This window comes from Rhododendron vialii, chromosome 1a (genome assembly GCF_030253575.1).
Source record: "Rhododendron vialii isolate Sample 1 chromosome 1a, ASM3025357v1".
Taxonomy (NCBI): Eukaryota; Viridiplantae; Streptophyta; class Magnoliopsida; order Ericales; family Ericaceae; genus Rhododendron; species Rhododendron vialii.
In genome coordinates this window covers 10,164,409-10,183,413 of record NC_080557.1, presented here as the reverse complement: position 1 = coordinate 10,183,413, position 19,005 = coordinate 10,164,409, and the positions used below count along the sequence as shown (strand labels likewise).

General features: G+C 38.0%; 2 protein-coding genes across 3 annotated transcripts; both read left to right on the top strand.

The window, feature by feature from the left end:
• The first annotated feature begins 251 nt into the window (after positions 1 to 251).
• Positions 252 to 10,452, top strand: LOC131300935 (receptor-like protein 9DC3). Of its 2 annotated transcripts, XM_058326999.1 has the most exons (6): positions 255 to 469; positions 1,047 to 3,375; positions 5,002 to 5,127; positions 5,561 to 5,902; positions 6,986 to 7,377; positions 9,933 to 10,452. In XM_058326999.1, exons 1-6 carry the CDS (start codon positions 329 to 331, stop codon positions 10,248 to 10,250), a joined length of 3,648 nt encoding a protein of 1,215 aa, XP_058182982.1. In that variant the 5' UTR covers positions 255 to 328; the 3' UTR covers positions 10,251 to 10,452. The 2 variants fall into 2 exon arrangements, with proteins under 2 accessions (XP_058182990.1, XP_058182982.1); XM_058327007.1 differs by lacking the exon at positions 9,933 to 10,452 and having other exon boundaries at positions 252 to 469; positions 6,459 to 7,124.
• A 5,548-nt stretch (positions 10,453 to 16,000) lies between these two features.
• Positions 16,001 to 18,781, top strand: LOC131327821 (receptor-like protein 6). The gene is made up of 2 exons (XM_058360953.1): positions 16,001 to 18,078; positions 18,322 to 18,781. The coding sequence occupies exons 1-2, from the start codon at positions 16,001 to 16,003 to the stop codon at positions 18,779 to 18,781; spliced, it is 2,538 nt and encodes an 845-aa protein (XP_058216936.1).
• Positions 18,782 to 19,005: the final 224 nt, after the last annotated feature.

The following is a 19,005-nucleotide window of genomic DNA, read 5'->3' as shown; positions in this document are numbered from 1 at the left end:
AACAAAGGAATTAGGGTGAAAAGCAACGCTAAAATAAGTTAGCCCACAAAGTTTGGGCCCGATCCTTGTCCGAAATTTGCTTAATTAGGTAATTTGCAATTAAGCAGCGTTTCGGCTTCCGAGATTTCGATTGGTCTAATTGATCAATGAAATTAGGCCTCCTCGTAATCTACATCAATAAAAAAAAAGTTCACGACAAAAAAGGTTTTAATCCCACCCTCCTCTCTCTCTGTCTCTCTCTCTCTCTCTCTCTCTCTCTTCTATTCTGCGGTGGACTGGAGTTGAAGGGGAAGCATTTGCCAGTAAATTAATAGCCTTCAAAGCGTCCATGCCATGGTCAGGGAGAAATTACTCGATCGAAATCACGATCGCATTTGGTCATAAAGAACCAGATGACCAAACCCGCCACTTATTCCTCCAGAATTTCCACCGACATCCCTCTCTTCGAGTCCTGTTCGAGTCCCCTGAGGTTCTCTCTCTCTCCCGACTCCCCGTATGCATATAGCATTGCAGAAGCCATTTGACTTGATATAGTGTCAAAAAACTAATTACCAATGTTGCAACACTTTCGGTGCAAATTTTTTTTTTGTTACCCTTTGTTGGGATGCAAACAAACCGAGCTACCTCGAGCTTGAGGCTCGGCTTGTTTAGTAATTGAGCTAAGCTCAAGCTCTAGTTTTAGGCTTGTATAGCAAAAACAAGCCAAGCTCAAGACTCTAAAGCTTTGCTCCAAAACGATCGGCTCGTTTAGTACACAAGATTATAGGTGAACGTACTACAAGAGCTTTTATATAAAAACATAGGGAAAGTCTACAATACACACCCCTTAAAAGGGTGTACACACCCCTTAAACCTAATTCTACTTTTAATTTCTTAAAAACAAAAAACTGAAAATATTGCAAACGCACCCTAAGCGCTGGTAGAAAATAGCAGTCATGTTATTTAATTTAGTTTCCAGCAGATGCTTATATATAAAACATTTCAAGTACTTGTCCTCAATTTTTGAACCATACTTGTCCTCAATTGGTAAACTCATATTTTTTCAGTGTTCAAGAGGAAAGATGGGCTGTGAACAAGTATGCCTTTTCTTCTTTCTCTTCCTTTGTCAACTCACATGCTTACATGCCCAACTCTGCACTCAACAACAGACCTCTGTGCTATTGCAATTTAAACGAAATTTTTCCTTCATTCAATCTGCTTCTCGATGTGGTGATGCTTATTATCCAAAGATGGAGTCTTGGAAAAAGGGTTCTGATTGTTGTTCGTGGGATGGGGTCGATTGTGACAACACGACGGGTCAAGTAATTGGACTCGACCTCAGCTGCAGCTGGCTCAAAGGTATCATCCACCCTAATAGCAGCCTCTTCTTCTCCTTTCCCCACCTTCAAAACCTCAACCTCGCTTACAATGATTTTTCCATGTCTCCCATCTCACCTGAATTCACTCGGTTCACCGAATTGACACACCTCAATCTCTCTGTGTGTGGTTTTTCGGGCAAAGTCCCAACTGGAGTCTCCTTCCTTAACAAACTAGAGTCGCTTGATCTCTCTTTCAATTATGACTTGAGATTGGAAGAAGGCGGGTTCGAGTTACTCATTCAAAATTTATCCAAGTTAAGACATCTTGATCTTGGCGATGTAAACATGTCTTCTTCAGTGGTTCCAAATTTTTTGCTCAATTTGACTTCTTTAAGAACCCTCCATCTCCGCTACTCAGGATTACATGGAAAATTCCCTAGCGGAATCTTTCATTTACCTCATCTACAGGTGCTGGATGTGGGGTACAATGATGCTCTCACGGGTTATTTACCCGATTTCATGAATTTGAGCTATCCTCTCTCGATCTTAATTCTCTCACACACAGATTTTTCTGGAGAATTGCCCGACTCAATTGCTAATCTGAAGTCATTGGAGGTATTGTCACTCTCTACTTGCCATTTTCATGGGTCCCTTCCTACTTCTCTCTGGAACCTTACACAAATCAGTATTTTAGAGCTCCAATCCAATAATTTCAGTGGTATCCTCCCATCTTCAATTTCGAACCTTAGAAATCTCTCTTACTTATACCTTTCAGACAATAATTTCACTGGTCCCTTCTTTTCATGGGATGCAAACTTGACAGAACTTTTCATCTTAGATGTGTCAATTAATAGTCTCACTGGTCCTCTTCCTTCACAAGTAATTGTACCTCCAAAGCTATGCTTTTTGAGCATCTACCAAAACTTGATTAACGGTACAATACCATCTTGGGTCTTTGAATTACCCGCACTCGGGTACATAGATCTCAGCTATAACAAACTGATTGGTCGTACACTTGAGTTTCAGTCTGCTTCGTTGGGGATTATTGATTTGAGCTATAATGACCTACATGGTACGGTTCCAAATTCAACTTTTGAACTGCAAAAGCTTACCCACCTGATACTTTCTTCTAATAGATTTTCTGGCACCATTCCTGAACCAAATAGATTCAGCGAATATCTCATTATGCTCGAACTACAAAAGAATAACTTCTCTGGAACCATTCATGATTCATTTTCCATGAGAAATCACTTGAAAACTGTCAATCTTAATAGCAATGGGTTTGAAGGGCCAATACCAAAGTCTCTGGTTAATTGTACAAACCTGGAAGTGCTAGATCTCGGAAGAAACAAGTACGTTGACAAATTTCCACATTGGTTGGGAAATTTACAGAACTTGCAAGTCCTAATCTTGCGATCTAACAAATTCTATGGATCCATCCTGACTTCTGAGACCAAATTTCCCTTCCCCATGTTGCGAGTTGTTGATATGTCAAACAATCATTTCACTGGTCCATTGCCCATAAAGTACTTCAAAAGTTTCCAAGCGATGATGAATTTTGATGAGAATTTTGATTTGGGGTACATGCAAACTAATGGTTTTGTAAATCCTTATTATGATTCTGTGTCTATAGTGATCAAAGGATCGACCATTGAACTGAAAAAAATACTTAAAATTTTCACCGCCATTGATTTATCAAGGAACAAGTTCCAGGGGGAGATTCCTGGGATCATCGGTGGGCTAAATACAATTCGAGGACTCAACTTATCACACAACAACCTTACTGGTTATATACCCAAGTCACTTGGTAATTTGACGGAGCTTCAATGGTTAGACCTCTCATCAAACAAGCTCACTGGGGAGATTCCCCAACAACTAACAAATTCACTCTATCTTGGAGCTCTTAACCTTTCGAAGAATCGTCTAACGGGGCCTATACCTCGAGGCAAACAATTCAATACATTTTCGCATGCTTCTTACATCAACAACAAGGAGTTATGCGGACCTCCATTGTCGAATGCATGCGGCGATCCTAAGGCAATACAGTCACCAACCTCACTACAATCCACTTCTCGAGGTTTGTTACAGTTACGTTTACATTCACAGTTGCTATTATCCTTATTTTTTTTTACTAGTGGAGAATTTTATGTGTCTCTGACGCTTGCCTATCGTTAAATTTGATATTGTTTCCCAAATTTTGGTTTTTCAAATATCACTTGGCTGGGTTTTAATTTCTCCAGCTTTGCAGTCTTTCTTTTTTAAGTTTCTATAAATTCAAGGATGACAAAGCTTCTCGTGCATTTACATATCTGAAAGCAACTGCAAAAAACAAAATTCATTTGAATTGAATTCCTTATCCAGTATTGGGTACGTTTACTATCTCTCTTTTCCCATAAGTTTGGACAGGTGTACTTCCATGTGGAATACAGTGATCTATCAAACAACCATTTAGTAATCCCAGTCTAAGAACCATGGACACGTCTACGGGCCTTTCGTATCCGTGTCGGACACTTGTTGTACAAGGATATGTTCCTTCCCGACACGTGTCCAACACGTGAAATTATGTGTCAGAATATTTAATTATTTTTCTTGAGTGACAAGTGAAATTACACGTGTCCGAATATTTAATTATTATTTTTAGTCGGACATGCTCCGACATGTACCAACACATATCGGTCACGTGTCGGACACGTTTGGGTTATTATGTAAATTTTAAAACTTGAAATGGAGTAACAATGTACTATTTGAGATATGAACCAAATTTAAAACCCATATCAAATAGCCTAACGATGCAAACACAATCCGCTATTCTCATTTTTCCATTGGGCTTTTTATCTTTAATTTGGGATTTTTTTTATTATTGTGTTTATGTATACAAATATATTTACTTATATACGTACTTAATGTATCCCTCAACATATCCGCATCCTAGTTTTTTGCAAAATCACATGTTCCCGTATTTGTGTTGTGTAGTATCTGTGTATTGTGTCTTGTATTGTTAAAAAGCGGCCACATCAGAGTTAGGTTTTCGGAGGTTTTTTTCCATTGTTTGTGCCATAGTTGTACATTTTTTCGTTGTGATCCGCGTATTTCGGATCCTTTGTTGACCTCTGAACGTGTGAGTCGGGGGTTGCACATGATGTGGAGTGTTGAAAATTGTTCCACATCGGTTAATTATCTCCTTCAAAAACTAGTATATGAGTCTGGGTGGCCTCTCCACTTATTACCAATTGTTTTTGGGTTGGATGCTTTAACGTAGTATTAGAGCTAGGGTTTCGGAATTTGTTCCTCTTGTTTGTGCCGTAAGTGCACCGTCGTTTGTTGTGATCCAAGTGTTATGTTTTACCGATAGTGGAGACTAGAAATTTTTTCCCACCCGAAAGAAGATTTTCGCTCTTCAGTAATTTAAGGATGACAAAGCTTCATATGCATGTACATATCTAAAATCAACTGGAAAAAACTACGTTCATCTGAATTGAATCCCGTGATGCACAAGTAGTACCAGTTTGTTTTAACTAGGGTAATCTCCATCGGTACTTTTCTTTGCTCAAATGAATGTGTTGAACTCCATATGGATTGGGTATGTTTCAATGATAGCTTCCTTCAGATTACAGAGTAGAGACTCGTGAAATATCTATTTAGCACATGGAGAGTTAAAATCATTGAAATGTAACATACCGGCAATCTTCAAATGTTGTTACAGTAGGCAATACTGCTGGAGCCATTGCTGGAGTTGCTGCTGGAATTGCCTTACTGTTTGCTGCCCTTGTAATCGCACTCTATTATTGGCGACAAAGGAAACTACCAGATCATTTCTTCGATATACCTGGTTAGTCAGCCTAGAACAAAATGTCTTAAATGCATCATTATGTTGTAGTTACGGGGTTGTACATAAAGCATTTACAGCTAGTTTGAAGGATGAGAAATGGTGAGAAAATGCAGGATCAGGGTTTATCTCCTCATCTCACCAAGTGGTGAGAAATGGTGAAAAAGGGTTGGGGTACTCACCAAAAATTGTGAGATTTTGTGAGACAAAATGATGACCTATAAAAATCCACCAATACTCTTCATTGCTCACCATTTCTCACCTCCTTTATTCATACTATCGCGTGAGGTGTGATTTGGTGAGAAATAACATGGACCTATAGGAAATCCAAAATTACTGTTCGTTTCTCACCATTGTGCAAACAAGTAATATTCTCATTTCTTTCTCTTCTCACATTTTTTTCACTGTCCTACAAAGCTATTACTTCACTTTGCAGCTGAAGAGGATCTGGATGTTCATCTAGAACAGCTCAAGAGATTTTCCCTGCCTGAACTACAAATTGCGACAAACTATTTTAATAACAAAAATATTATAGGTAGGGGTGGATCCGGTAAGGTCTACAAAGGACGATTGGCTGATGGCTCTCTTGTGGCAGTAAAAAGACTAAAAGAGGAGCATACTCATGGTCGGGAGCTGCAATTTCAAACTGAAGTAGAATTGATCAGCATGGCTGATCATCGAAATCTTCTACGCCTTCGTGGATATTGCATGACATCAACCGAACGGGTTCTTGTCTATCCCTATATGGCTAACGGAAGTGTCGCATCATGTTTAAGAGGTACTACTTGTTGGCTATCATCTTCATATCCTTTCTTTTGTTATTTGTATAAGGTAGCAACTATAACAACAACAGAACCCATGTAGTCCCAATCATTGGGGGTATGGGCAGGGGAGTATTGGAGACAGACCTAACCTTTGGCAATAGGTATCAACTGGAGTAATATTTATGCAATCTTCTTTGTTTTGAGTTGGAATTTCTAGTTTGATGCCAATTGATTTTTGAACTTCAATTTTTACCATCATACTTAATTCCCCAGATGAGTTTGTCAAAACTTGCCATCATTTTTAAGGTTTGTGCAAATTTTGAAATTCTGAAATGCAAACATAAATCTGATGCCAACATAACGGGATCATGTATATGCCTTCCTGGCTAAGAGGTACTAGTTGTAGGTATATTTAGGGACGACCTTTTAAGAAAACATAACGATTGCAGCTTGAAACATAAATAAAAAAATTGATGCCAGCAGAATGGTTTCTTTTCTATCCCTTTTTGACTAATGGAAGTGTTATTTATATATCATGATTCAGAGGTGCTATTAGTGTGCCTATTTCAGGAATCAAACCTCGTATGAAACATAATTAGGTCAATTTGAAAACTACAACCTTCTGATACTATCCTTCATGATACATTTGATTCCTTGTAGTGGTTTACTCCCAAAAGATTTCAGGGGCAAAAGAGGATTTCTCTCAAATTTTGATCTTTGAAATGGACTTCCATTATGGGACAACCATAAACGAAATAATGGACCAACGAAATTTATCAAGATGGAGTAAAATTTTCAGGTAATAGGATACAATTTGCATCATTTGCGTGTATTGCCAATTTGAAGCCAAGTGATTAATAAACTTCAGTTTTTATTGTTAAATTTAAATACCATTTTTTGTTGAAAAAATAAACCTGACATGTTATTTTATTCACAGGAAGTTCTCCATACGAGTTTGTCAAAGCTTGCTAATATTTTCAATGTTTGTTCAAATGTTTCAATTTTGAAATAAAGAAAAGAGTTTAGAACCTGTTTGCTGCCCTGCTTAATTAGTCTCTTTAAATGCTATCATGACCTAATCGGCACATTTTCTTAAGAGCGACCCGATTCGCAAGCCCCACTTGATTGGCCGAGAAGAAAGCACATTGCGTTGGGAGCCGCAAGAGGCCTTGCGTATTTGCACGATCATTGTGACCCCAAGATCATTCATCGTGATGTCAAAGTTGCAAATATATTGTTGGATGAGGAGTTTGAAGCAGTTGTTGGAGACTTTGGGTTGGCTAAACTAATGGATTACAAGGATACTCATGTTACCACAGCTGTACGTGGCACAATGGGTCATATTGCCCCTGAGTATCTCTCCACTGGAAAGTCTTCAGAGAAAACTGATGTCTTTGGTTACGGGGTCATGCTTCTTGAACTCATCACTGGACAGAGCGCTTTTGATCTTGCTCGGCTCGGTGATCATGATGTCATGTTGCTCGATCTGGTAAGCACTTTTCCCCTCAGATTTCCGAATCTGTTTGTATATCGTTAGTATATTACTTAAGATAGCCACCTTCTTGTGATAGTTTTGAGTTCATACTACAAAATGCTATGGAACTCAGCACTAAAATGGCAATTTGTGACAACAGGATTTACAGGGCGATTTCATGTTTTTTAAATTCTTGAAAACATAGGGTTTAGTCGTGTTCAATTTTGCAGTACCTCTTAAAACAAGTCCTAATATCTTTGGATGAGGCTTGTTCTTACCTTTAACGGCATCAATTCTATGGTTAACTAACTCTTATCCCCTTTGCCGTTTGTTTGTTGGGACTAACATTAATGGATATATAATCTGATGGGTTATATTATCCCTTCCAATTCGTAGTAATCGGATTATTGGTACCACATACACATTGTATTGTAAATGCACACTTTCGGGATTACGTGTCTGACTGACCCAGTCAAACAAACAGACCCTTTGTGGTTAGCGCAAAAACTGACATACTCCTGTTCAATTAAAAAGCTAGCACCATAACCCCTTGTGATCCAGGACAGAGTGTAACCAACTTCTTCAAGAAAATAATAGAGAGTGTGTCTCATGCGCCCAAAGCAATTTTACTTCTTCAACAAAATACAGAGACGAATTAATTAACAATAAGTAGGAAGAAGAAAAATTTATTCAGATAGGTCAAATAAAGTCAAGAAAGTCAACTCTGACCTCAGGTTCGGTCAACGACCAAGGTACACCAGGTATTGAGATCCTCAATTCCGACCTCAAGCTCGGCCAAAGTTCACCTCGGACATTGTCAAACATGAGGAGAGGACTATGTTCTCAGGCCATCAGTATTGTCACAACATTCAGGTTAGGGATCTCGGATGTTGTCCGAGGAGGTTGAAGGTTTAGACGGGAGTATTCTTGTTTAGCAGAAGGTCCGTAGTAACCACTGATATTACTTCCGTGAGGAATCACGCATATGCATCTCCGAAATGATTGTCAAACGTCCCGTCAGTCATCAGATGATTGAGGCATGTAGGTATCCGCATGTGCAAGTCAGACCCATGAGCTGAGAACTTTTGATAAAGATTGCAATGATGGCACTTAACCACAGTGAGGGGTCTGGTAACCGGGGGTAGCGGCTTAACTTCGACTAAAACTACCAGAAGTATACACACACCAACGATATTGGAAATCATATACTGTGAGTACTGTAAGCAATTCTACCGCTACATCTTCTTACTTTAAGAGTTCTCAGACTAGTGCCTGTAGTCCATTGTTTGCCCTTGAGTGAAAACTAACTTGATTGTGGAGGGCATTTTAGGCTGCCAACATCAGCTGGAGTGTCGCTAACGACCTCTTGTTTTGCAGAGTCAACAGGTCAGCATAGAGGTTCTGATCTTCAAAGCACGAGCTCAAGAAGTAAATCCCATCATAAAAAGGGAGTCCCAAACCCGGCCTCCACAATAGGCTACTACATTGGGAGAAACTTTTTAGTTGCCAACAAACGACATGAAAGATAAATTATAGCCAACACTTAACCTACGAACAAGGTTTCTGATGAAAGTAACCTTAGGCCCGGACGTTGTTTGAGGAGGTTCAAGGTTTGGCAGGAGGATTCTCGTTCAACAGAAGGTTGAAAGTAACCCCTGCTAATCACTTCCGAGAGGAGTCATGAACATGCATCTCCGAGGTGATTATCAAACGTCCCGTCAATGGTTATATGAATGGGGCAAGTAGGTAGCCGCATTGTTAAGTGAGGCCCATGCGCAAAGATCTCTTGATAAAGATTGCCATGATGGCACTTAACCACGGATGGGTCTGGTAATCGGGGGTAGTTGGCCAAACTTCGCCTATAAGTACCAGAAGTATGCACACAAGGGAGGTATCGGAAATCATATAAGCAATTCTACTGTTCTATTGCCTTTGAGAGTTCTCGAACTAGTGCCTCTAGTCCACTGTTTGTCCATGACTGGAAACTTACTTCGCTATCGGAAGGCATTTCTGGCTGCCAACACCAGCCCGAGTGTTGCTAATGATTTCTTCTTTTGCAGAGTCAACACTTCAGCAGAGTGATTTTCATCTTCTAAGTAGGAGCTCAAGGAGTAAATCCCATTATAAAGAGGAGTCCTAAACCCGGCCTCCAAAGTTTAGAAGGCTGAAAAGTCATTCATACCCTCATAAGTTTATCATAATGAACTACTAGAAAGAATCGAAGTTATAAGGCTACCTTGTGTTCTCTCACTCTTCCTTGATCTTCTGTAGGTGGTATGATAATTAGGTGGCAATGATACCTATTTCCCCGCTCGAACCATTTTATTTATTGTGCGGCTTTCTCTAAGTGGGAAACTATATGATAGATGGTTCTCTCCTTCCTATGGGAAAAGGCATTTTTTTTAACCCAATGGTTGATTTCAAGTTTTCAACCATCTTGGAGGTGCATTTGAGAGCAGTTAAAATTTGTGTGCTTGTATTAAGCATGTATTCTGCTAGTATATCTGCATGAGTGTGGTGTGTATTTTGTGTGTGGGAGATAACAATTTGGACATATTATGATTAATCAGGTAAAAGGACTTCTGAACGAAAAGAAGTTCGAAATGCTAGTTGACCCGGATATGCAGGGTAATTATGTCCATGAAGAGGTGGAAGAACTTATCCAGATGGTATTGCTTTGCACACAGGAATCCCCTAACGAACGTCCCAAGATGTCAGAAGTTGTCAGAATGCTCGAAGGTGATGGCTTGGCAGAGAGGTGGGAAGCATGGCAGAAAGAGGAGGTGTTCCGCCTAGAGTTTAGCAATACCTTACACGCAACTGCTAATTGGATCGTTGCTGATTCGACTTCCAACCTCCGCCCAGTTGAATTGTCTGGTCCGAGATGACCCTTCATGTTTTTGCTATCGCCTATTGCCACATAGGCAATTCTCTTTGTTTTGGTAATATCTTTATGGATATGATTCCCTTCCCTTCACTTCTGCTTTTTTTCTTTTTTTCTCGTTATCATTTTGTATATACAACAATTTTCAGGCGGTGGAGGCACTGAATACCTTACTTCAGTAAAATCAAGTAGACTCTGCACACTAATCATTAGTACTAGTACTGATCAATTATCACAAAGCTATTTTTATTTTATCCCAATCCTTTTTCCATTTATTTTAGTTTTGAGGAGATGCAAAAGGTCGAATTTACTTCCATTATAGGGCATGCTGAGGCAGTGTTGGTCTGCAGTTTCCTGGAAAAAGGAAGAAGCTTCATAATGTATGAGAAGTGAAAATTAATTTGCCGAAAAAACAGGGGGTTCCTGTGTACAGGAAGTTTGGAGTAGATTGGACCTTGTGTCATCTTATTTAAGAAAAAAAACATATAATAATGTGGTTGACTAGAGATGGTTAGGCTGCTGTTATTGGATTCTTATGATCATCTAGTCCAGCTAGTTACTAGTATAACTGCCAAATCAAGTGCTTGAGCTCTGGTGCAAGCTCTTCTACACTCTCTAATATGTATGCTTAAACAGCCCAACAGCAAGGCATCCGCCCTTTGCATCAAAAACAGAAAAAAAAAACACAGCGAAACAGATCACATAGCTACAAATGCGAACAAACAGTGAGCGAAGATCTCCGTGTGATTGTGAACTGCGATTTTTTCTATCATCAAAGAAGTTGCTCATAAATTTGTATGGAATTGAACATATTCATCTCATGGTTATTTTTTCAGGTAAGAATATCAGACATGTGGACATGAAAATTTTTGAATCTCGAACCTTTCCTGTAAAAGTGTCTCAGATGTCATCTTTTTTACACTGAATTTTTTGCATTCGACTATTTTCACTTTTTTAAGCATTTTCTTTTGCCCACAGGGTTAGGAGGTTGATCTTGATAAAAGCAAATATTAATTATATATTTTCCTGAATGTGGATTGTTAATTTAGTTAATTATTTGTTCCTTTAACATATTTGTATTCTTCTAACTCTTGTGATAAATAAAAAGAAATAAAGAAACGGATATACCTACACCATTTTGCCCGTTGTTGATAGAATTCTGTATTTGACAGAATTCACATCCCGTAAAACCCCCCCATCACTACAAGAAAAATTCAATTAGGTGACGAATGAAAATCGTCACAAATTGCATGTTTTTCGTCACAAATAATATAGGTGACGAAAAAAAATTTGTCGACTAAAGGTTGTTGAGGATCCCTACCTGGTGACGAAATATATTTTTCGTCAACTATAGTGCCTTTTGATGACGAAATATTTCGTCACCAAAAAGTGAATAATTGGTGACGAAATTTTTTTCCTCACTTATTGTGCTTTTTGACGACGAAAAAATTCGTCACCAATGGGTCACATTGGTGACGAAATTTTTTGTCACTAATATAAGAAATCGGTGATGAAATTTTTCGTTGCGAAAGATGTTTTCATATGGGAAAAGAAATCCATCTTTCTTGCTCCTGCTGGGTTTCGAACCCGAGTTCCTTGAATTTTTCGCGCAAGCTCCAACCAACTGCACTACACACACTTTTCAGTAAATATTTGAAATATCTAATATATAACACATATGTTTAACATGAACATATATTTCGAATGTAATTTTGGACCTTTAAACATTAAAATTATCAATTTTGATAAACATAAAAGTTGTAGGCAATTGAGTTATTGTTCAAACTCAATTTGAATTATCTCAATCGGAGATTTTAGTAAAGAGTTATGTTCGAAATACATTTAGTGACAAAGCGCAATTCATAAATTTCGTCACGAAATGTACCCATTTGACAACGAAATATATTTTTTGTCGTTGAAAGCGTTAAAATAGTGACGAAATTATTTTTCGTCACCAAAGTTAAGCATTTGGTGACGAAAAAAATATTTCGTTACTAAATTGCTCACATTTGGCGACGAAATATATTTTTTGTCACCAAATGATTATCTTTGGCGACAAAAAATAATTTTGTCACATTTTTTAAGTTTTCGGTGACGAAAAATGTATTTTATCGCCAAATGGGTACCTTTAGTGACGAAATATTTTTTTCGTCGCTAAACAGGCATAATTGGTGACGAAATTATTTCGTCACGAAAGTTATCAAAATAGTGACGAATTTATTTTTTCGTCGCCAAATATACTCATTTAGTGACAAAATTAAATTTCATCGCCACTTTTTCGTCACTAATTTTTATTTTTCTTGTAGTGCATATTTGACAAAATTCACACTCCCTAAAAACAGAATTCACCCATATTTGATAGAATTCAAATGCCACACAATTCACACCCCCTAAAAGCAGAATTCATATGCTGATAGAATTCACACCCTCTAAAAAAAGAATTCACCCCCCTAAAAATAAAATTCACATGCCCATAATTCACTCCTAAAAACAGAATTCACCGACCAGGACTTTGAACTTGAGATCCATGAGGACATCCAACTTAAAACTTTCCATCCACCAACTTCCAACTTGAGATCCACTAGGACTTCCAACATGAGATATAACAGGATCATCAGCAGAACTGATTATCAACAATAATAATTTGAATCACAACTCAATGATTATAATTTGCTCACCACTGCTTGGATTATAAAATATTTTGTTCGATCACCATTTCAATCGCCGTCGCTCCTCCTTGAGAGCCGTTGTAAATGAAGTGATCTAGAGCCAGCCGTCATCAACAAACGAAGTGATCCAGTAGAACAAAAATATTAAAATGAGGGCAAAATTATAAAAGCAACATTAAAAAGGGGCCGGACGAGATACTCTTACAAAACGGGTCCGCAAGGAATGACAACAAAAAAATAGGACCAGCCGGTAATTTCCCCCTATTTTTATCCACTTCCATCAAATATACAAAATTTGCAACAAGATACCATACAATGATTGTATTGAAGCATTTCCCAGAGCATAGAAATCATCAAAAAATACCAAGTAGAGGAAATAATGGGGTATGTGGTTAAGTGTATATATCGAATAGAGGAAATACGAGGCCTAAATTTTTCGTGACATTTTGGCACAGTATTTTTGGTTGGTTTCTCTTAATTTTTATACTAAACTTAGATGTATTACATCTTATTGTTTGTCTTGATGAAAGTTATAATCAGAAAAGTTATAATCGAGGAAGGCTGTCATTGATCCTATGGACTTTTAAACTTTTTCAATTCTTCTCTTTCGAAACAAACGGTCATATGCATGTAATGTAAAAATTGACCCAAATCTAGTAAAAAAATAAGATATAACAACAAAAAATACTGTGCCAAAAAATAAGAAAATTAAAGTTAGCCCAAGGGGCCCTAAATGCATGACATAGAAGTTAAATTGGAAGTCTAAACGTCCACCCCAAACACCACGGTATGCAATCCTCTCCTTCCACGAAGGGGAAAAAATATATATACTTCCTTATTGTCTTACTTTTGTGGCCTTTATTTTCTGAGAATATATATATATATATATATATATGAATTTTAAGACTGCTATATGATATATGAATTTTTCGCTCAGCAGAAGGTATGTCAGGCGATGCCTGGGTTGGGGATGAAAGACATCCATCGCCTCGTTCTTTTTCATTATGTATCAGTTAGATGATTAGTTTGGTTTTGTCTAAATTATCTGTAATGAATTCCGTTGTGTAAGTGCCATTGGGCTTTATCAATGCCGTACATCTCACTTTTGTAAAAAAAAAAAAAGAGGAGAAAAATGCATACCGTGGTATTTGGGGTAGACTTAAACTTACAAATATTGTACTTATTCTATATCATGCATTTTCGGCCCCTTTGGCCTAATATTTTCCTGACATTTTGGTACAGGATTTTAAGTTATTTTCTCTAAACTTTTACTAGAATTGGGTAGAATATTTACTTACATCACTACAAGAAATTTGAGATCTCCTAACGCTTTTTCTACGCATGGCTCGAAAGAGCACTACAATAGGAGATCTACACCCGCACTATTTCTAGCCACTGCTAGAATGGGACTTTCCCAATGACCTAAGCAAAAGCACTGGAATAGACTGACCATTTCCCAACGGCTCAAAAAAAGCGCTAGAATTGACCGGACATTTACCAATGACCCAAAAAAAGCGCTGGAATAGATCACCCCCCATTCCCCATAATAAGCAATATGGTAGACAATGTTACACTTTTTTACAGAGGAAAATGGATTGTGAAATTTTATATATATATATATATATATCAGAGCGGTTCCAAGGACACTCAAAAAAATACTTAAAAAAACACCTCATAGTTCCCGATCAAATTTTGATGATCCGAGCCGCTCAATGTGATCAGAATGTGATTTTAAGGGTACCCGCGAGAAATCAGCAAAAAAAATGACCGAGACAAAAAAAATGACCGTTCAATAAAAAACTGTTCGAAACTGTTCGGATCAAGCCCTTCCCGGTCATTTTTTTTGCTGATTTCTTGCGAGTACCCTTAAAATCACGTTCTGATCACATTGAGCGACTCGGATCATCAAAATTTGATTGGAAACTATGAAGTGTTTACCTGAACAATTGATTATCATAAAAAGAGAGAGTTATCTAACAAGCAATTAATATTGACGGAAAGAGTACTATTTAAGTTTGCCGCTGTGCAAAACACATTTCTATATAATGCATTTTGATAAAAAAATAAATGGAAACTTTTTTCTAGAAGTTAGTAGATAATATTGAGTCCTTTTAGTTTGTAGATAAATTTGAAATCTTTTCGCCAAAAATACATTATTTATTAAATTATCTATTTGTGTACTAGAGGCGAAGGGAGTAATAGACATGACAACCACTAAAACATAGACTAATCGTCAGGAAAGAACCAAACCTGACATGGACAGCCACTATACTTGAATCAATAGACTATAGAGAATCTAAGTTACGGTATACAGTAATTACCAATCACTAACACATGATACTACCACGTGTACTTCCTTCCAGAGAAAAATTATGATCCGAACTGTTCACATCGTAGAACATGCATGGAACTATAAGAGTACAAAACGATAAGTATAATCAAATTTTGAGAGATATATGAAAAGTATTACCTTTAATTATGAAAATTGTAAGGAACATATTTACCGTTTCATTTTGCATGACAATTTTCCATGTGTTTATGCGTCTATAAATATCCAATCATACTACTGTTTTGTAGATGTATAGTTCTTTGCGTGTTCTACGAGGTGAATAGTTCAGATCATAGTTTTGGGTTCGAGATGAAATAAAAAAATTGAGAGTTTGGAGGAGTATGGAGGGATAGAGTATAGAGAGGAGCTTGATCCCTGATGGAATTGACGCAAACAACTTTTTCCACGGCCAGGAGGCTTCCAAATTAATATTGACTTGACTTGAAAGTCTTGAGTCAATGAGGGAGTATTTGCTTATGCATTCAGTATTCTCCTTCTAAAGGGCAAGCTAGAGTACTACTCCCCTCAATGCCATAATCACCCAAAGCCAGTGCTCATCTTTCCTCTTTTTCTCAATCTGTTGTTTCTTCTTCATTTTGACGAAGGATGGGTGCATTACCTTGGCTATTTCTATTCCTTCTCTGTTTCTCGCAATATCTGCTTGCTTTTTCCTCATCATCTCTCCAGTCTTTTTCTTCTTCTGCATACCATTTGTGTCGTCGTGACCAGAGGTCTGCACTACTGCAATTTAAGCATATGTTTACAATAAACAGCAGCGGTTCTTCCGAATGTGATGATCAATATTTTTCTGGTGTTCCTTCTTATCCAAAGACCCTGTCTTGGGATGAGAATGCAACTGATTGTTGCAATTGGGATGGGGTCACGTGTGATGGGTTGACCGGTCATGTGGTTGGGCTTGATCTCAGTTGTAGCCGGCTTTATGGCAAAATCCATTCCAATAGCAGCCTTTCCCGACTCTCTCACTTGCAACGGCTTAATCTGGCTTACAATGACTTCAACGGCTCTCGCATTTCATATGTGTTTGGCAGCTTTGCAAGATTGACACATCTAAACCTATCCAATTCTGCTTTATCAGGTTCTATCCCATCTAAAATCTCCCACATGTCCAAATTGATTTCACTTGATCTTTCTATTTCTCAATTGAGACTTGAACCCCTCCATTTTGAAATTCTCCTGAAAAACCTGACCCAATTACAAGAACTCGCCCTTTCTAGGGTAAATATATCTTCTGGTTTACCTGATTCAATTGGCTATCTCAAGTCTTTGAAATTCTTGGATCTCACCTGGACGGGTTTATCTGGAAAACTACCTGACTCAATTGGTTATCTCAAGTCTTTGAATTACTTGTTGGTTAGATATTGCAAATTACGAGGTTCCATTCCTAAATCTCTAGGGAACCTTACGCAGATCCGTGTACTAGCTTTAGCGGAAAATGGTTTTACCGGTGAAGTCCCATCTACTCTCTCAAATCTCAATCAACTTAATGAGTTAGATCTTTCCGCCAACAACTTCCAAGGTAGAATTCCCGTTCTTGCTGAGCTCACAAACCTGGAGTATTTAGCTCTGGATGATAACAATTTCACTAGTGGGTTTCCACTCTGGGTTGCAAACTTGAAGCCCCTTGTTGTTTTATGTATATATAGTAATCAGCTCACGGGTCCCATCCCCTTCAATTTAAGTGGTCTTCAAAACCTACAATATCTCTACCTATATCGCAACTCTCTCAATGGGGTAATACCTCCATCTTTGTTTACTCTTCCGTCATTGCTATATATAGACTTGAGTTTCAATCATTTAACTGGTCAAATTCCTGAATTCCAGCATCATTTACCATTGTACTCCATTGACTTGAGTGACAATAAACTTTGTGGCCCCATTCCACAGTCAATTTCAACTCTTGTAAATTTGACTGAGCTCGATCTTGCATCAAATGATCTGAGCGGTGTTGTGGATCTGCAAATACCAAAAAATATTGAGGGCCTTTCTCTTTCCAACACTAATCTTTCGGTGGTCGCTAGAAGCAATGTCAACAATACCCTTCCCAACCTTAGGATTTTTCGTATGTCCTCTTGCAACATTGAGGTGTTCCCTTATTTCTTAAGAGCCTCAAAGAATCTTGAAGAACTAGATCTTTCACAAAACAAAATTCATGGACAGATTCCAAATTGGGTTGGGTTTGTCGGAAAGGCTTCAATGGAGCATTTGAATCTTTCACACAACTTTTTAAGAGGCATAAAGCAACTTCCTTGGGAGAAATTAGATACTCTTGATCTGCGTTCCAATTTGCTTGAAGGACCACTTCCCATTCCACCCCCGCTCGTACGATACTTTTTCATCTCAAACAACAGTCTTAGTGGAGAGATTCCTTCATTGATTTGCAATGCAAGTTCCCTTGAGATTCTTGATTTGTCTCACAACAAATTGAGCGGTGCGGTTCCACAATGTTTGGGAAATTTTAGTAGTATTCTCAAGGTGTTAAATCTGCACTCTAATGGATTTAAGGGAATCCTTCCCTTGGCATTTGCAAAGTCCAACGAATTACGAAGTCTCGATTTGAGTGAAAATCATTTTGAAGGACCACTTCCAAGATCTTTGACAAATTGTACGAGCTTGGAGTTTCTAAACATTGGAAACAACAAGATTAATGACACATTTCCATATTGGTTGGAAACTCTTCCTGAGTTGCAGGTTCTTGCCGTTCGATCCAACCAATTTCATGGTCCCATAAACACTTTGATGAGTAAATTTTCCTTTCCAAAGCTTCGAATTGTTGACCTCTCCTACAATGAGTTCACTGGCCATTTGCCAAGGAGGTACTTCGAAAATTTCCAAGCTATGAAGAACAAAATTATGCCGAGCAAACAATACATGAGTTGGGAGAGAAGTTATTATCATGATTCTCTCATAGTGACACTGAAGGGGTGTGAGCGTGAATTGGGGCAATTTTTAATTTTCGTCACAACAATCGACTTTTCATCCAACAATTTCAGTTGAGAGATTCCAAGTGCCATTGGAAAGCTCAATTCCCTCATACTGCTTAATTTTTCTCATAATAGTCTTACAGGCCATATTCCAGCATCTTTGGGGGACTTGAAGAATATTGAATCATTAGACATCTCTTCTAACCACCTCACTGGGAGAATTCCAAGCCAATTAACAAGTTTACTATTTCTTGAAATCTTGAACGTTTCGTGGAACTGTCTCGATGGACCCATACCCACGGGTAACCAATTTGATACATTTGAGAATAGTTCATATGCCGGGGACTCACGATCATGCAGGTTTCCATTGCAACCGGTGTTACAACATGAGGAAGATGATTCAGATTTTGATGGATTTACTTGGAAAATTGTGGTGATAGGGTACGGGTGTGGAATGACATTGGGACTCTTTCTAGGATCTCTCATGTTCTTAATTGGTAGACCTAGATTCTTTGTCAAACTTGCTGAAAGAAAATTGCCTAAGAAGGTTATAAGATTGAGAACGGTTGCGGACGCAGTGGCTAGAAGAAACTAGCAAACATCGATCGCAATGTCAGGTATGAGCTGTTGATGCTCTTGCATTTCATGACTTCTGAATTAGGAAACAGCTTTATTGTCGTGAATACTGTTTGTAATCTAGTATATAACTTTGCGGTACTTAGGGTATTTTTTTTCCGTAATTATAACTTACACATGGTATAAACTCTGTTGTGAATCTTCTGACAATCCTAAAACTTTTATCTATGTTAATCCTACTAG

Bases quoted from the DNA above. Each gene is read 5' to 3' on its own strand.
- LOC131300935 (XM_058326999.1), top strand. From the start codon at position 329: ATGCCATGGTCAGGGAGAAATTACTCGATCGAAATCACGATCGCATTT. The intron at 470-1,046 runs GTTCTCTCTCTC...ATATTTTTTCAG, and splicing joins TCCTGTTCGAGTCCCCTGAG to TGTTCAAGAGGAAAGATGGG. The intron at 3,376-5,001 runs GTTTGTTACAGT...ATGTTGTTACAG, and splicing joins ACTACAATCCACTTCTCGAG to TAGGCAATACTGCTGGAGCC.
- LOC131327821 (XM_058360953.1), top strand. From the start codon at position 16,001: ATGTTTACAATAAACAGCAGCGGTTCTTCCGAATGTGATGATCAATAT. The intron at 18,079-18,321 runs GTACTTCGAAAA...TTCTCATAATAG, and splicing joins ACTGGCCATTTGCCAAGGAG to TCTTACAGGCCATATTCCAG.